This window comes from Callorhinus ursinus, unplaced genomic scaffold, assembly GCF_003265705.2.
Source record: "Callorhinus ursinus isolate GAN/ISIS: 27379988/994484 unplaced genomic scaffold, GSC_fseal_2.0 scaffold2, whole genome shotgun sequence".
Taxonomy (NCBI): Eukaryota; Metazoa; Chordata; class Mammalia; order Carnivora; family Otariidae; genus Callorhinus; species Callorhinus ursinus.
The window spans coordinates 43,410,064-43,428,882 of NW_027397064.1; the positions used below are offsets into that span (position 1 = coordinate 43,410,064).

The 18,819-nt window shown below is 34.8% G+C and overlaps 1 protein-coding gene across 1 annotated transcript in view; it reads left to right on the forward strand.

The window, feature by feature from the left end:
• The window catches only part of COL5A2 (collagen type V alpha 2 chain), a 138,869-nt gene that overhangs the window by 59,323 nt on the left and 60,727 nt on the right, over positions 1–18,819 (forward strand). The window contains exons 2-6 of the mRNA XM_025848785.2: positions 8,284–8,508; positions 11,103–11,116; positions 15,430–15,462; positions 16,564–16,596; positions 17,569–17,622. Of these exons, the coding sequence (XP_025704570.1) occupies positions 8,284–8,508; positions 11,103–11,116; positions 15,430–15,462; positions 16,564–16,596; positions 17,569–17,622 (359 nt within the window). The remainder of the gene's footprint in view (positions 1–8,283; positions 8,509–11,102; positions 11,117–15,429; positions 15,463–16,563; positions 16,597–17,568; positions 17,623–18,819) is intronic.

Here is an 18,819-nt window from a genome sequence, read left to right on the forward strand (position 1 = left end):
TTTAAACAAAACCAATAGGAATAATTCTGAATAATTGTAAATAATTTAAAGCTTTTGAAATTCAATAAAGCTTGTCATGTTCATATTACTTCCACAAAAGGGTGTTTTAATTTGGGCTCCATTCATTTACTTATTAAAAGAAGTAACTTCTCAAAAGCACATAGATTTACAGGTCAAAATCTTGGATTCCATTTTTGTATTTTTCTTATCCAAACGTAGGATAAGGAAATATCCCTAGGTGAGTTCTGTGTTTTGCTGAAGAAACTTGCAAATCTTCCTTCTCAGTGTAGTAAAAGTATATAGGAAAAAAAAAAAGTTGTCCTGGTTGGTCTCCGCCTCCTTCCCCTCCTCCTCCCTCCCCTTCTCCCCTTCCTGCTCCTCTTCCTTCTCTCTCTTTGCTTTTTCCTTTCCTTCTCCATTGTTCCCCTTACAAACACAGAAATTTCCCAATGAAAGTTGTGCTGTGCATATAGAAAGTTATTAATATAACTTTTCAGTAAGGGCACAGCTTCTCTTTCTCCCCCTGAATATTACTGTGGCATTTGTCTGGCGTTGAGATTCGGTGCATAATGGGGCTTGATCTTAAAACTGCAACAAATAAGGTGGCTAGTCTACAGTCATGAATGTGCATTAGAGAAGGTAAGCTGAACATGAAGAGGAAGAGATGGATTTAGATTCTGAAATAATGGTTTTAGTCTTATTTTAAATAATCTGTTACCTGCTCTAGAAGTGATTTGAGTAAGGAATGCCAGAAAGAAGGGTAAAATCCATTTTCATTTCTGTTCTTCAGTGAAATCACCCTCTAATTTTGTAATAGCCACAGAATAGACATAAATTCAATCTAGGCAGATCAGGACAAAAGTGGGTATTACGGGTATTAGTTCAAGTCCTGAAGTAGACCCATATGGAGAAAATTAGAAATTGTGCCTTCAGGATGAAAGCAGGAGGTCCCCCTTCCTGCAGAAGTGAACTCCCAAGGGAGGAGTGCAGAAAGAGACAGCCACTTTAGGTCCCCTTTCCACACTTAAAGATGTTTTAGAATTCTTGATAGTAAAATGGAATCAAAGAGCCATTGAGAACTGTGGAATGTTTCATTGATTGTAAAAGAAATTTCAGTTTGATCAGGGCAAGGGCAGTGAATAAAGAATCAGCCAATAAAGAATAAATTAGAAGAAATAAACTGACGACAATGTCTGGATTTTCTCTAGCGGCCTAAATCTTCTTCTGTGTCAGGGAACGCAAGAAAAGAAAGCAAAATTTAGCACAAAGAAATCATAAGATACAGAGTTGAAATCATCCTAAAAATGTTTCATCATATAAAGTATTTAATTTTATACCCATCTTTTGTTTTTGAGTATAGTGGACACACGATGTTACATTAGTTTCAGGTGTACAGCGTAGTGATTCAATAGCTCTGTAGGTATACTGTGCTCATCACAAGTGTAGCTGCCATCTGTCACTCAGATCTGATTACCCCATACTGAATATTCTCTTAATATACAAAAATAACCTTTTCATTATAAAAATGAATCTGTCCTTTTCAGGACAAAATACCTGGAATAAATAACATGAATACATGATATTCCCACAATGCCAGGTATTTTATTTTATTTATTTTTATTTATTTTATTTATTTTTTTACAATGCCAGGTATTTTAAATCCCTGTAGATATGGCCCACATTTAAATAGTAGTGAAAAATTAGACATTTTTAAAAATTATATAAGTCCAAGATCAAAGCCAATAGTTTTATATCCAATACGGTCTAGATCTTTTCTTGGTATTCTTATAATTGGATATTTGACAAATTAATTCATCAAATACTTATTGAGCATCTACTATGATCCTGATACTATTATAAGATATTGGGATATATTAATGGACAAGCCAGAATAAATTTCATCCTTATAAAGCTATTATTCTATCATGGGGAGACAAACAATAAACATAAATACAATAATATAGGAGGCTTGAAAGTGATAAGTACTAAATTAAAAGGAAAAAAAAGAGCAGGAACTCGTGGACTGAGAGTGACGTGGGTGTGTGTATGTGTGTGCGCTAATTTTCAAATTTTTTGTAAGGTGGTTAGAGGAGGCTTTATGGAGAAGGTAACATTTGAGCTAAGACTTGAAGGAAATGATGGAAATCTGGAATGCAAGTACCATATGTTGCTCAGAATTTGCTGCTTACTTACTTTATCTCCAGACTATATAAAAGCCACGATACCACCCATTTGACAGAAAAATAGCTAGGCAGATTTTTGGTTGTCCTCTTTATTTCAAGCAGTATCATGCTGGAGAGAGATTAAGTAGACCGACTTCATTCAAAACAATTCAAAACTGTTCATGCATTTAGGTAGGCAAGCACATTTGGCATAGCACAGATTGTATTGAACTCATTCACTGAGGATTACCATCTGAGAAAAGGACTAGGGTTTGCTTAGAAATTACTACTGAAATTTCTAGTGTATTCAATATAAGGCAGGCTTAATTTTCGTTGTGGTGTTCTTACAGGCTATTCAATAGCTTGAGCCGTGTTTTCAGAGAAAAAAAAATCTATGTCAAATGCATTAGCAGACTGTAAGTTGGTTTTCCAGACGAAACTGTAGATGAGCATTGCGTGTGCATTATGTGTAATTTTAGTTTCACATTTTGGCCACGATCATTTAGATTTCCCAATGATACATGGAAAGAAACTTAAGTAGTACCTAACATGAGAGATTTTCCTTTTTATTTTTTCCATTTTAACTAAAGTGAAAAGAGCAGTTTTATTTAACTGAAAAGCCTTTACAAAGGAGATTGAGAAATGTTGACTGGTTGCACTGAAGAAACTACTCACCATTGTAGACAGTTCATCTAATTTCATTTTATTTCTATACTTCACTGAAATGCTGTATATGAGTTGTCTTCTGTTTACTTTTTCAGATTTTAAGGTCATTTTTCAAAATTAATTGTTATTACATTGCTTTAGAATATAAAATATGATTGTTCTTCACAAAATAGAAATTTAACTCAGCTCAAATAATCATTGAATGCCTATTCTTGTTCAGTTGGTGCAATAAAGAGAGGAGGTGGGCACAACAAAAGTAACAATTTGGATAACCATCCTAAAAGGAGATTTTAAATTTGAAAAGTGAAAGTCTATAGTGGATGGAAGAACAAAGGATGCAAACTCCATAGGCCTACTCCTTATTCACCTACCCCCTTACCCTCTCAGGGACCTTGAGGCTGAGGGGGAAAAATATTGTCCAAGTACGTGACAGATCCCCCTCCACTCTCCCTGATGGCTTCCTATGTATCTAATGTTTTAAATGGGGAAAGAAGAGGAAAGAGAAATGATGAATGTGAAATTGTTGGCATATACTCAGAAGAGTCTAAAGGAAGCACTTGAATACTCTAACCTCTTTGTCTCTCCCTGGTGATAAACAATGCCCAAGAGCAGAGGGAAGGGAGGGAATTCCTTGGAAGATTCTCTGGAAGGAAAGCCAGCAGCTGGGGCGATGCTGTGTGCTGCTGGAAAAGGCAGCATCCGTGGTTCGGTCCAGGGGGCCACAAGGGACTGCCCTGCTGCTATTTCCTGTGAATGTGAATGCCCTAAGGCAGTCTTTGCCCATTTCATGAGGGCGGCAGCTGACACTGCCTTGATTGCAGTCCTTTAAAGACTTGTACAGTTAGAGAAACTTTAAATAATGTTAGCCCAGACCTTCATAACCCCGGCAGGCACCGAGGCCAGCTGGGTTAGGAAGGCGGGAGGGCTGCTATAGCTTTCTGAAAATTGTTCCAAAATATGAGCTGTTGTGACTGACACGGTCTTCTTCCTTTCTGGCCCCACAGAGGTCTAAATATGAGGGACACACTTGGCAGGAACCATCAAGTGACCTATTTCCTTTTCATTCAAAGTAGGAGTCCCAAAGGGTATATCATCTCTGAGAAGTTTAGGGAAGAAAGAAGGACAGCTTCATGTGCTGTCTTTTTAATAAATGTATCAATGGACAATTCCTTCCTTCCTTCACTCATGCATTCATCCACCCTGCAAAAATGTTCATCAAAGGCTAATTATATGACACTGGGTGTGAAGGTTACTGAGATGAACATAGTTCTGGCTCCCAAGGAGCTCACAGTCCAGTGGGGAAAATTATCTGAGCAAACACTTGTCTGAATAAGAGATAAAATTTGTGTGACATGTGAGAACTTTACATTATTTCTGCAAGGAAGAACTTCAGTTAGTGTCTAGGGAATGTCCAGCATAGGCTTAGGGACTTTTATTTCCTCTATTTCCCGAAGTTTTTAAGTAGACCCCAATAATTTCCTACACAAAGAGAATCACATCTTTCCTGGGCAGTCAAAGGTTTCAATATGGCCATTTCTATGCAGGCTTTTTTGTACAAATATAATTCTATAAAGGAATGTGGACCTAGGGCATGGCCAGTAGGTGAGCAGCAGTTCTGATGACTGAATTTCTAATTATCTGTTGTAATAAGATAGTGGATTTGGTCTGCCATCTAGTGATTAAAACTGAATTCTTACAACTACATTTAAAAGCACATCAAAGCTTTATGAGAAGACACATCTATGAGGATATATGAGAAACACAGGACAGTTGAGTTACTCTGGAATAAAATGTGGTCAGATAAAATACATCTTGTCTGTCTAAGATATCAGTGCCAGCACGTTTGTGGTAATGGCTTCACAATGAACTGGTTCAGTTTGTTGGAATATGATAAGCGTAAAAGAACCCTGCAGCTTGGAAGACAAAATTTTTGGAAGTTGCGACACCACAGAAGATCACAAAATAATGGCAATATTATCAGATATCTACCAATCCTCCTCAATTTTAAGAAAGATAAACATAAATAGCAAACTACAAGTGTCACAATATTGCAGTTTGGGAATGTTTCTTTCAGATTTTATTTAAAAAAATTGTTTACCCATGTACTTTAAGACCAGTAACTGTTTAAGTTCTAGGCCTTAAATCAAGGTTCATGTTAACTTGGGTTAATTTTTATGATTTCTGTGGAGGAATCAGGACAGTATTGAACCTCTCAGAATGTCGTATGAACATTTCTATTTGTTTTTTCTTTTATAATATTGTCATTTATAAAATAATATGTCATGACAACTTCACTGCAAATTGTCTACAATTTTGCTTTCTATTTTACTTTTCTTCTCATTGAAGTAAACATCTATGGAGAAAACAGCAGGGCCAACCTAATCATCAGGCACACAACTACCATGTACAAACCCGAGAACGGCAAGCCACCCTGTATTTTCTACTCGATGTTTCTTTGTACATGTCTTTCATTCAGACATGAACAATGAGAGTTCACTGAGTTTTTGTGCCCTCTGTAATGTGTGTGGATTCTTGTGCGGGGGAAGAGAAGACAGGGTTTAGCAGCAAATGTGGTTTTTCATCTCCTCGCCATTTAAAAGTATTCCAACTAACTTTCCACATCATTTTAAATTTAATTATAAATTCTCAGGGGGAATAGGACCAGTGATGACTCAGAGTATATAACTAGCTTTTAACATTGTCATTTAAAGAAAGTCATACAGTGGCTTACTTCTTTGCCCCTTGGCAACTTGAGGTCATGCTGTCTTAAACTTCCAGGAAGAAAGTGACCTTCTATGAGTTAACACAAAAGAGAGGATGTGTCTTTTTATTCTAACCCCAAAGAAGCCACAGAGAACAGGATAACTCACCCCCAAAGAGTCTCTCACACATTTTAATGATATTTAATTGACAACATTATTGCACGGCATCTTGATTTTCTTTTGTTTTTCATATTCTCTAATTTCCACATATTTAATTGTTTCATTGGTGCAACTGGTAATGATAATATATACTTTTTGAAAATAGAACAGAACTTGCAATATTTTGCACACGCAGTACTAGGCGCATACCCACTTAACTCTCAGTAATTATGTCAAACACTTTTGCCCCTCAGGGTATGGAAAGGGAGAAGCAAGCTACTTGAACTTACCGTGAATCTCTTTTTCAGCCAATGGCATTTAGTGTTTGTGATTGGATATTTCTTTCTCAATCAAAACTTAATGAACAAAGTTACTCTTAAATTATTTACTTAACTGAATTGTCCAATGGACTATAGATATAAGTCCATTTCTGGATAGGTTGTGTTTTGTGGAAATGTTCGTTATGGAGTTACATTGTCTCACAGTGATTTTCCCTCTAAAAGTAACACGGCTATTTGATGTATAGATTTTTTAATTTACTTCAAAACAATCCTGCATTACAGCATGTTAAGGCATGAGTTCTATTTTCTCCCCCGTTTAAAATTCCTAAAATACACTGAGTCACTACTGTTTTGGTCAGCTGTGTGTTTTGTGATAAACCTCTTTTATTGAAGATGAAACAGATTAGAAACTTAGTGCCTTAGTTATCTTCTTGTGAATGGCACAGAAACCAGAATGTGGCGTTGTGCTTTGAAAGCAACTCTCCATTTGCCACATAGCTGGGATGAAGGACTAGATACGTGAAGCGAAAGCATTCCATGGGGCAATGAGAAGAATGTTACCCAAGAAAAGCTTTCTAGAGTTAGGAGGATAGATATTTGGGTCAATGTCTTTCCCCTGAACTGAAATTTTTATCTGTAGCTCTGCACTGAGTATATTGGTAAATGATAAGTTCTTTCTATTATAATACTTTGTATACTGGCAGATGGTTACTACATATGTTGTGGTGAGCATTTTGTAATGTATGTAATTGTGGAATCACTATGTTGTACACCTGAAAATATAATATTGTATATCAACTACATTTCAATTAAAAATAAAGAAAAAATATAAATTCTTTTATATACTAATCACAAATGCATTTTTTATTTTTAGTTTTAGTTTTGTAAAATACAAAGTTAACACCGGTGCAATTAAGTTAGTGAACCATAATTTAGACTCATTCACGCATTCCCATCTATCCATTGAACAACTATTTGTTGAATGTTGGCTCCCTGCAAGGTCTGGAGTCAAGCTTTAGAAATACCATGATGAACAAGAAAAACTAGTCCTTAACTTCATGGAATTTACTGGCTAGTGAAGGAGATAAGGAAATAAATAAAAATAGTAAACTGATACTACTTATGATAAGTTTTATGAGGACAGTGATTTTTGCCTGTCCACATTTTAGAAACTGGTTAATTAGCTGGCATATAATACAAAATGAATGAATGGGTGGATGAGTGAATGAGTTGGATAAAGGAGGTCTGCTTTTGTAGAGGGGCCAGAATGGTGGGGGCAGGTGACAAGCAAACCGTAATAGTGAGCTCTGTGTGCCTGGCATGGGGGAAGGGGAGTTTGTGCAAGGACTGGGAAGGGGGATCTTTGGGCTTCAGAATTTAAGTAGTTTGGAGGATTCTAAAGGAACTAAGCAAGGTTGCTATGATCCACATTGTGTTTTAAAATACCATAGTTTTGTTTCTTAAAAGTCACAAAGTTAAAGAAGTAATATATTTATCTTATAATAATTGTATAATAGAATTGTTATATGTATAAATGTGTGTATATATTTTCTAAATCTGCATTACATTTTTATCTAAATGTAGAAAAGTATTTGGCAGATATTATATAATAGCTTACCATATTGTTGTGGTCATGACTTTCTTTAATTAATTTTGATGCGAAGATAATGCATTGCCTGTTTAAGCTTTGCTTGTCCTTTGTGGTTTAGTAAGCATCTTTAGTTTAGTAAATACATCTCATGAAATGAGATACTGTTATTCTTTTCTACCTTATGTTTAAAACTAATTTTTAAAAACCCGTACACTTTTTTTTTAAGTTTTTCTTCATGGAACAAGAATACATATTGTCTTCTGTTGTTTCGGGATTTATTAATCTAAAGTTTCTAGTGATTGAAAATCACATATGGTTCACCAAACATGGAAATTATATATTCCCTTTTGAATTATTCTTTTTCTCCCCCTTTCAGATTTTTTTTTTTAATCTCTTCTTACTGATCTTCCTATATTTGGTTATTTAAACCTTCACAAATGAAATCTTTTGGGAAACATTACCTGCTTTCAACTTTGGATCACTTTTTTTCCCTTCCCCTGTCATGCTAGGATATAAGTATCATAATCATTTCATTGTGAATTACATATTACTTAGTATGTAAATACCAATGAAGTAACTTCATCTGTGTTTTGCCTCCTTGGTAGGTTACTGCTTAGCCCAGAATTTTTTGAACCCACAGGATGACTCACCTTAACTATTTCCCAGATTCCAAAATTTCAGAAGCTTACTAACCCCCGCCCCCCTTTTTCTTCTTATTCTAGAAGGATATGGTGAAGAAATAGCCTGTACTCAGAATGGTCAGATGTACTTAAACAGAGACATTTGGAAACCTGCCCCTTGCCAGATCTGTGTCTGTGACAATGGAGCCATTCTTTGTGACAAGATACAGTGCCAGGATGTACTTGAATGTGCTGACCCTGTAACTCCTCCTGGAGAATGCTGTCCTGTCTGCCCACACACAACTGGAGGTGGCAATACGAATTTTGGTAAGAAAGCTTAAAGCCAACCCAGAATTGATCCAATGACTCATCTTTATAGTTGCAGTGGTTTTTGCTCTCAGAATTCAGCAACCAAAGAGAATAATGAAGCCACTCGTCAATGACGTTTGGGGTTAATGGTTTTGCTCACCCATCTTATCTAACATTAGTGAGAGGGAGAGGATAATTTCCTGTCTTCTTAAAAACCAGGGGAATTTGGGGCTGAGTTTTATGTGGTTATGTCTAATTTGAGAATTTCTTATAGTCATTTCAGATTGTCATTTGTTATCTTGTCCATGCTGGATGCCTCCAAAATATTTGTTGGTATTCTGTGAGGTCCATTAATGTCCAAGAAGAGATTTAGAAAACACATTTGTCTTCTCTGGTGCCAAGGTTGCTCTTGGGAATGGAATAATTATTTCTAATATAATTTAATGCCAGAGCACCCTCTGTTACATCGACTCACGAATGCAGAATGCTTTTAATGATGGCTCAGAAAGACAAAAGAATGAGATGGATTTCCTGAAGAAAAGAATGATATAAATTCCTGGTTTTTAAAACTTTTTTTGGAGACAAATATCTGTGTTTAATATAGACTGTATTTGAATACCTGTGTTAAAGACACATATTAGAGAAACAAGTTCATATTTATATGTTTTAATGAACCAGGTAAGATTAATATTAAACTACTAGGTTATTTGTTTTAGCAGTCATGAATGTTTTAGTGGTGTGTGCATCATTGTCGAAATAGTGTTAAGGCTTTATTCTCTCCTGCTCAAAATTCTGTTGCAAGTAACAACAAATAAAATGAGGTATTCAACCATACTTTCATGAAGTATTAGACAGTAATTTACCAGTTCTCCTCTTGGATATCATTCAACAGTAACAGTGTGCCTTGAATAAATACCTAAACTCAATTATTTGCTAAATAATCAGAAAGATATAATAGGAAGAATTAAAAATATGACACCTAAGGGCTACCCAAAGCTGATGCAATCTGCAAAGAAGCTCCAGGAACAAAGTAAAATTAAACCTGTGGGGATAAGTAAGTTGGGACAATAGTGGCAAATAAAAAAAATAGCAAAATATGTGACCTTCTGCAAATAGCTGGGTTTGGAAAGTCCAGTTTGTCCCAAAATGAATAATAAAAACAGAGCTAGCAACAGCATTAATGCAAAGATACTTTAAGAAAAAAGATGGGAGAGTTTAGCTACATTTACAAAATAAAGAACATACTGGTAAATATATTACCACAGAACTGATAAAAAATATGACCATTTCACCATAAACTAAGTAAAACTTAGTGGAGTAATTTATTAAGAAAGGCCTACATTAGAAATACAAAATAATTAATGATGAAGAAAGAAGTAGAAAGAAAACCAAAAACCATCATAGGGAAATGAAGATGACAGAGGAAGAAGCATGGAAGAATCAACACTGTCATTAAAAAAAATAATTATTTTAACAGAACTATGAAAAAAGAGCATTTGCTTTTCCTCATAATTGAAATAAAGATATTTGGCAAAAATGAATAAATATTCTTGATAAAGATGCTTAGTAACTTAGTACCAAATGGCATTTCATTAACATGATAAAATATTTACTTCTCAGCTTAAAAGCTTCATTATGTTTAGTACTAGACTTATTTTCTTTAAACTCAGAGATAGAACATGGATATCCATCATCACAACTACAATTTAATATTATTGAATGTACCTGAACAAACAATTAGATAAGAAAAAGAAATGAAAGTTTTAGAAATTAGAAGAGAGGAGGTAAAATGATTAGTTGTAGAAAATATAATTGTGTTCTTATAAAACTTAAAGGGAATGGAGTAAAAAACTACTAAAAATTAATTTAGTAAGACAATGCAGTGTAAAATCAACAAATTAGTAGATTTACTATATACCAACAATCACCCCATAGAATAAAAAATGGGAATAAAACATACCTCATGTGTAATAGCAACACATAGGATAAAATGGCTAAGAATAAGCAACATGAAATGTATAAGATCTACCTGAAAAAAACTGTAAAACACTGCTAACACAAATGCTAACTTTAAAAAATGGAATGTCCCGTTATATTTTTGGTTGGGAAGACCAGTAATAGAAAAATCAGTAATGGTGTCCCCCTCCGGGGGGTTGAAATATGGGAAATAGGGGAAAGGGAGAGGATAGAAGAAGCTTTTTTTCACTCTATAATTGTGTACATTTAATGTATTTTGGTTTTTTAGCTGTATGAATGGAGAGCCTACTCAAAAAAAGTATAAAAAACAAAAATATAGAATATTGATTGAAGATAATTCATTACAATTTTAATAGTTAATTTTACAACTTAATGGACTTTAAATGCTATATGAATGGTGTGAAGAATATTTACATAATGTCGGAATTTTCTAAAGGGATGTATTACTTTGTCTGTTATGGAAATATTGATCTAAAACAACTTTTGAGGTCTGCCTACTGGTAATAAGGAAACCTGTTTAAGTTAAATTCTACACCGCAAAAACCTATTACTGAAAATAAATATTTAGGAGATCCTCAATAACTGTTTGTCCTTAAAATAACGTATCTAATGTATTTATTCTTCTCTTTTTATAGGTAGAGGAAGAAAGGTAAGTTTTACTTTGCATAGTTTCATTTTCATAAAATATCTTTTTCATTCTAATACTGTCCACTCAGGACTGTGCTTTATGGTACTTGAAAGCCTTTTGTAAAGTACAAATTACCAAATATAAATATCTGAAATACTTTGCTTATAGATTACAGCTGCCTCTATTTTATTCCCTTGGTTAATTTTTGTTTATAGATGTTTCTTTTAGAAGGTTGTAAATCCCTTAGATTGAGACTATTCCACATTAACCTTTGAATTAATTGCATTTTTGGGGCACCTGGGTGGCTCAGTCTGTTAAGTGACTGATTCTTGATTTCGGCTCAGGTCAGGGTCTCAGGGTCATGAGATGGAGCCCCCTGTCAGGCTCCAGGCTGGGTGTGGAGCCTGCCTATGATTCTCCCTCTCCCTCTGACTCTCCTCCCCCTCTCTCTCTCTAAAAAAAAAAGAACAAATTATTTGCATTTATCACTGTGCTTAGTATATACCTTACACATATTAGAAGTTCAGTTACTGCTTAATTGAAGGAAGGATGGATGGAAGGAAGGAAGGAAGAAAGAGTGGGTGGGGGTGATGGTTGTACCCTCAGTGGGGTTGTGGCCCCTCTTCTATTGGTTGGAAAGTAAATATTCACTTAAAAGAAGTAATTGAACACTTTACCAGACACACATCACCTTCTCTTCTCTCCCCTCCCCCCGGTTCAAGGAGCCTATAATCTAATAATCCCAGAAACAATCCTTACACTCAAGAGGACAGTGGTACAATTCAGCCATGACCCTAGATATACCTGGCCAGTTTAGCCACGTGTCTTCTGGATATGGGTAATCCCCCTGAGTGAAGAGAGTTCCATTTTCTTGGAATTGTTCTCAGTTTTCTAGTTAATTTGAAAACGGTGGCATTTGCTTCAGTCTTATCCAGATGGGATGGACTCAGGGGTCAGGAATGGAAATAGGCAGTCATCCTGAATTTCATGGCAGATATTAGGCAGATTACCACCAACTTTAAACTGTCTTTACTTTTGCATACAGTAGAACTTCAGTAAGGTGAAAATCAGATAATCAGGTAAAGCAATGCTATACCTTCATGGTAAATGAAAGTGATGCTATCAAGGGGAGGTCCTGGCTACTTTTACACTTTTTAGTTAAAAGGGCAATACCATAAATTGTCTTATTTGGAACAAATATCAGTGAAGCCATTTAGATTTGAATAGATGTCAAAGGAGTAGGTCTACGAATACCAGCTCACATTTAATTTACATCTGAAATTAAATCTGAAATTTCCCAAAGGCAGTGCAGCGGGGAGGGCACCCTCAAAGCAGCTGCCAATTTACCACATTCTAGTTATGTGCCACTATCTTCATGACTCTGTCATTTATTATCAAGTACCATCAGAACTATCAGAGCAGAAGTGTAATGTAATAAAAGTGTATTTTGTGCTTGGTTTATATGAATATTGATTTTATTTATAACATATTCGTTCATTCATGTTAACCCCCAAATAAGTACTGAGTCTTTGTCATATCCCCGTATGAGGCAAAGGATACAGATGATGCAATGATGGGAAAAACACTGTGATGGTCTCCATGGTAACGCCATCTTGTAAAAGTGGTGAGGCATGTCCATGTGGCATTAAGTGATGAATAATAGACAAGAAGCAAAATTAAGCTATAATTCTCATCTGAATCTGAGTATTTGAATTTTAGGTTTCCCAGTGGGTTTGAAAATCAAATTTAGCAAAAGCTTAGACAAATGATCATTCCATGCAAATTAACTTACTCAAAGCCGATATTTAAAAAAAAAAAAAGCAACAAATACTTACACTGGTGGCTTATTTCCAAAATAAGAATCATTATTGAATCATTAGAAAAATGTATTATCAGACTGATAATGGAGCACTTAATCCCATATCAAGTATTGTGGAACAACAGAAAGTTCATAATAGGATATCAGAAGCCTTACAATTTAGCTGAGAAAGATATCAGCGAGTTCCATTTCTCCTAAACATAAAGTAAGAGCCAAGGCTGCATTTTAATTTCTGGTCTCTTAAAATGGAGATTTCTCAACCATTCTTAGCGGACTATCCCATTTTTCTCTTTTTGGCTGAAATAATTCCTCTTCCCTTTGACTTGTTTTTCTAGATTTGTTCTAGAAAGGAACTTTTTTTTTTCAGTATTATTCTCATAAAGTCCTTTAGGTATTGGGCATGGATTTATTTACCCTTTCTAAATAATTCAAATTCTTTCAGTATCTCAGAGAAAGCTCTTACAGCTCTTAAGAGGTTATTTTTTATTATTTTCAGGTTATGTTAAAAATAGGAAGGCCTGGGCTAGAAGTTAGGAGACTTAGAAATGCAGAAATAAGCCTGCTCTGTTTGGCTGCCCGTATGTGCTGATCCCTTTCTTCTAGTCTTTTTGTAGGTTGTCTTTTAGTCTCGTGTCCTACCTTGAACTTACTCAGATAGAGCTCCATCCTGCTTCTGTAGAACCATCTCCCACTGCCGAATTCTAACCTGAGCATTAGAATCAGCAGGTGTGATCAGGGTATGGTTCTGCCATCGAATCCATTACTAAGACTATGAGGATTGTAAAATAGTTTTAAAATTTCACTTCACAAAATTTTGTCAGATGTGAGATACTACTGAAAGGATATAATTTCATTGTACCTTTCAGGAGTATGCTTCAGTGATCTAGATCAAAAACCTGAAAAATATGTATGATCTTTAACCCACAACTTTAAATTCTAGAAATACATCATAAGGTATTAACTAGAGATGCTACACAAATATTTATAAACAAGGATATTCATTGTAGTTATTTTTAATTGTAAAAATGAAACTGTATTCTAAGAGTAAAATACTGAGGCATTGATGAGGTAAATCAAGTTCGGGTACATGATGGAAAACTAAGAATACAAGAATGTTAAAAACGGTTTTCTCCTGGGTGTTGAGTATGATATTTAGTTTCTTCTGTAAGTTTCCTCTATTTTCAAAATTCCCCATTAACCCATATTATTTTTATAATCAGATAAAAGAGCATTACATGTGAAAAGAGAAATTAAATAAAATAGAACTCATTACTCTAGCTTTTTCTACATTTTGGATATAATACTTAATGTATTCATCATCTGCAATTGCCCAGTAAAAAGCATTACTTCATACTATATTAATGGAAATTAATATATTCAAAAATTTATTGAGGATTTCTCTATGTCAAACTGAGGATATAAAATTGACTTGATCATGACCTTGGGGAGACCAAGATTTGTTGGAAGACAAATTCCAAAATAAATAATAGAAGTAAATATATGGTAAAATAGAGCCATATAACGTACAATTCATCCAATATTATTTAATCTATGTACTTGAAATCATGCTATGAGAATATGATTTTTGAGAAACTGAAGTTCAAAGGATCCCATCTATATCTGTTGTGTTTGCTGCATCTATTGTAAAAGCCAACTAAACTGCCTGATGTTATTTCCTTTAAGTTATGATTGTTTCTTGTGTTATTTTTATTTTCCTATTCAGTTAATATTTTTTCTAGATTTTCCTAATTGTCTAACCAATATTATGTCTTTTCTTTCTTCCTTTTTTGGTAGATAAGCAAACTTACCTCTTGTTATTTCTCAGATTCTTCCATGAGTTATAAAAAAGATGGCAGGAGTTTTAGAAATGGCATCTGGAAGTTACTAAAAACTAGGTGGCATGTAGTATGAGTGTGAAAATTCAGACATATCCAAATGTTGGATTTTTTTTTGAGTTTTCAGACTTTGAGTAGTGTTCCTATGGTGCTTCGACTTTACAGCTTTTCATGACAAGTATCTCCTGATCTAGTCAATTCGTTAGGCTTATTCACTATAAAAACTAAGGTGAAATAACTTTATGCTTTTCAAATATTGGATTGATATTTTTGTGTCTTTCGTATGGTAATTTTTTTCATCAATAATGTCTGACTACTGTAAATATTGTTTCTTTTCTCATCTTTTTGTTTTTTACATTTCTTTTTTTTAAGATTTTATTTATATATTTGAGAGAGAGGGCATGAGCAAGAGGGAGAACATGAGCAGGGGGGAGGGCCAGAGAGAGGGGGAGAAGCAGACCCCCCACTGCACAGGGAGCCTGACATGGGGCTCGAACCCAGGACTGGGATCATGACCTGAGCCAAAAGCAGATACTTCACCCACTGAGCCAACCTGGCACCCATTTTTTACATTTCTTACATTGAGATTCCCAGTGTTTATATGGAATATTCTAGTGTGACATGATTATGCACAACAAGCTATTATATTTTGATAATTGAATATTTTTTTTGCTTCATAGGGACAAAAAGGAGAACCAGGATTAGTGCCTGTTGTAAGTATATATATATATATATGTATATATATATATTCGTTTTTGTGTCTTTAATAAACTTAGTTATAGTTGTATATTATTGCTTACATACATACTCTCATAGAAAGGGAAATTAGTTATTTTATAACCAAGTTTTAGTATAAGACAAGCAAACCAAGAGATTGATTCTTTAATATAATATTTAATGTTTATTTATTACAATATTCCTGAATTTTATTGTCCCATGACTGAAAGTGAACATCAGGATCTTACAAAGTTAAGCACATTATATATGGATGTAAAGTGATAGTTAAGATGTATATTTTTTACAGTATAAATAGCCATGTAATCTAAATAGAAAGGCATGATTTAATGTTCCACACTTCTGGAAATATGTTTTGCCATTATCCTGATTGAAATTCCCTATTTTATAAGAATTCTTAAGTTATTTAGACCTGTACATGATCAAAAAGTATATTATTAAGTAGGATGAAAATTCTTCAACCAGCAGTCTCATTGATGTCAAAGGAGTTGTCATCACTCTGTCAAGACAAAAAGTATATGCATGTTGATTTATTTGGCAGTGTTTGCATTTTTGCTTTGCCTTGAAATTGGCTTGTTTTTAACAAAGATTACCTAGAAAGTAAATCATTCATTTGTTATCTTTCATTTAAAAACCCTTACGTGTACTTACTCCGCCTTAGGTGCTATTTTAAGTGCTTTACAAATATTTATTTATTTGTCTTCACAACTCTGCCAGGGAGGTAATTTTATAGTCATCATCACCATTTTGCAGAAGGAGGAATATTAAGCATGGAGAGTTTAAGTCCAATGTCATACCGCTGGGAAGGGATTAGAGTTAGTGAGGATTTGAACCCAGGCCTCGTGGCTCCAGCTTTGGTGCTCTCATTCACTGTAACAGTAGAGCCTCCCTGTATTAGAGTGTAAATTAGGTAATGTCCTAACACATAAGCAAGCTGGACATGGGCATCAATTGACAACATCCATTTGCTCCAAAAAATTTCACTGGGATTTTTGCGGTTATTCTTACTTGTTTGACTATTGATTTTCTAAAACTCTGTCAAAACTTCATCTTTACAGATTATCTTGTTTGTCGTTTAGGTAACAGGCATACGTGGGCGTCCAGGACCAGCAGTAAGTAGTTTCCTCCAACATTCATGGTACTCTTAAGTTCTTAGAGATACTGAAAGTCCTTATAAATATTATACCCATCAAAAGACAATAGAATGCAAAACCATGATGCTTGGCTTCTTGAAACATTTGTTTTTGAAACAGCTTCAAGTTCAAGTGTTCCTTTGCAGCAATGAATGATGCAAAAAAGATCATTTCGTTCTGAAATTGATGAACCCTGTTATTTCTCTAGTGTCCCTATTGGTTATATGAAAGGCAAAGCGATCTGTTGTTACATTGTTAATTTTAGATTAGCTTTACTCATTGAAATTAGGGCACACCTGTCTATTGTTTGACAATGATTAAAGGTAGGCTCCTTTTATCTGTTTAATGAAACAAACTGTTAATTTCGTCTGTTAGTGAAATTAAATCATATTTCCATAGAATTTGAGAAATTACACATCAGAATAGTGTATTACTGGTTTAGCACAGAAGACTACTGATTTCAGGTTTGGATTAGTAGTAGCATTCCTAGGTAACTAGATGGAGAACACACACGTATGTTCCCTCAGATCACCGATAATTTGGGTTTCACACATCTATGTAGTTCTAAAAATCCGAACTGTATTTTAGTGGCCATCATTTAGTACCAAAGGTTTGCATGGGACAAGACAGCAAAAATGATCCTTATAAATTTTGCAATTATCGTTCAAGTAATATGTTCAGCTCACTGGGCTCCTTGACGCTCTGATGTAGCACTTAATTCTTTAATTCTTTACAGGCCTTTAAGCTTCATTGCTAACATAAACAGCCTTTCTGTGTACGCAGGGCTTTTATATGCACGTGGCTTTATTTTCTATAGTCTTCAGTTGAATCGAATTAGAAAAGAAGAGCAATACTTCTGTTTTCCGGTTTTCTTAGATCAAGCAAGCATTTAAAACAAGAACATCTGAAGTATGTGTGTTTTGCAGGCATAATCATCATTTTCTGTTTCAGGGACCTCCTGGTTCACAAGGACCAAGAGGAGAGAGGGGCCCGAAGGGAAAACCTGTAAGTTGACAGCAGAGTCGCCTTTTTTGTGAATTGTACCCTGTACTGAGTAAGCACCGCGAGACCACATTCCCAGGATGCGGCAAAGAGTTGGTGGCGCTGTTTCTCTCTCACTTCTATCAAATGGGACAGAATTCAGGTCGTGAAGTGATTGTGCGTCTCTTCTGATTCAGAGGAAATGATCACATGGTAATAATTACCTATTATCTTCGTAGGTAACACAAACGGCGTCTCTTCGTCCCTCAGGAGGCCAAACTAAAATAAAGTAGAACCTAAGGAAACCTAATGAATACCTCATGTTGTTTTCAGAAGTTGTAAATCATGAGTGAACAATGCCAGGAATGTCCTGTTGAGATAAAACACCCTAGTTCTGTGATCTGTGGTTGCTACAGGAATAACCAAACTGGATAAAGGAAAAAATTATTAGAGGACTAAATTTTCTTTCAAGTGGTTGTACAGTGAATTTATTTCCCAAGTAACACTCTATCTTTTTTCACTGCACAGCTGATACAGAGTTATCAAAGGAGTCATTTTAAAAAATCAACAAATCCATTACCAGAACAAAGGGAACACCTTTAAATTTAAATGATCAACTTTATACCCTTGAGATAAAACATCAACATATTATATAATATATGCCAGAGTTTTTTTACTTATTACCAAGTCCTAGGATAGCAATTCTTTTTCTTTTTAGATCTCACCCTCAGAAACTAATGTCTTTCATATATTAAATAACTGGATTAATTTTTGTATTGCTATCAGTATCTTACGTTTTAATCAGAAAAATTTGTGCTCTTTAATTTTCTGTCTAATGACATCTACTAAATTTAACTCTCTAGATTTTTAGCCTTCTAAATATGTGTTTATCCATATGTAGATGGGAGAAATAGATGAGCAAGGAAGCAACAAACAACCTTGAATATATAAATAAGGAAAAATGTATTTTAGATCATGTCACTAGGAGCTCTTGCCACTGGTTTCATCTTTGATATTATTTTATGCTTGCACACATTTGACCAAGTATAGCATGCTGACAATACTTTTTCCAAACTGGAGCTGGAGTTATAGATCGTATTGGCAGGCGTGCAGGTAAATGACAGTTTTCCCAAGGAAACAGGGCATAGTCCTATAGGTGTGTAGGAAGGCTGTGTTCTGATGACTCCATGCTGTTCTTCATTCTTCATTGTTGGGCTTACT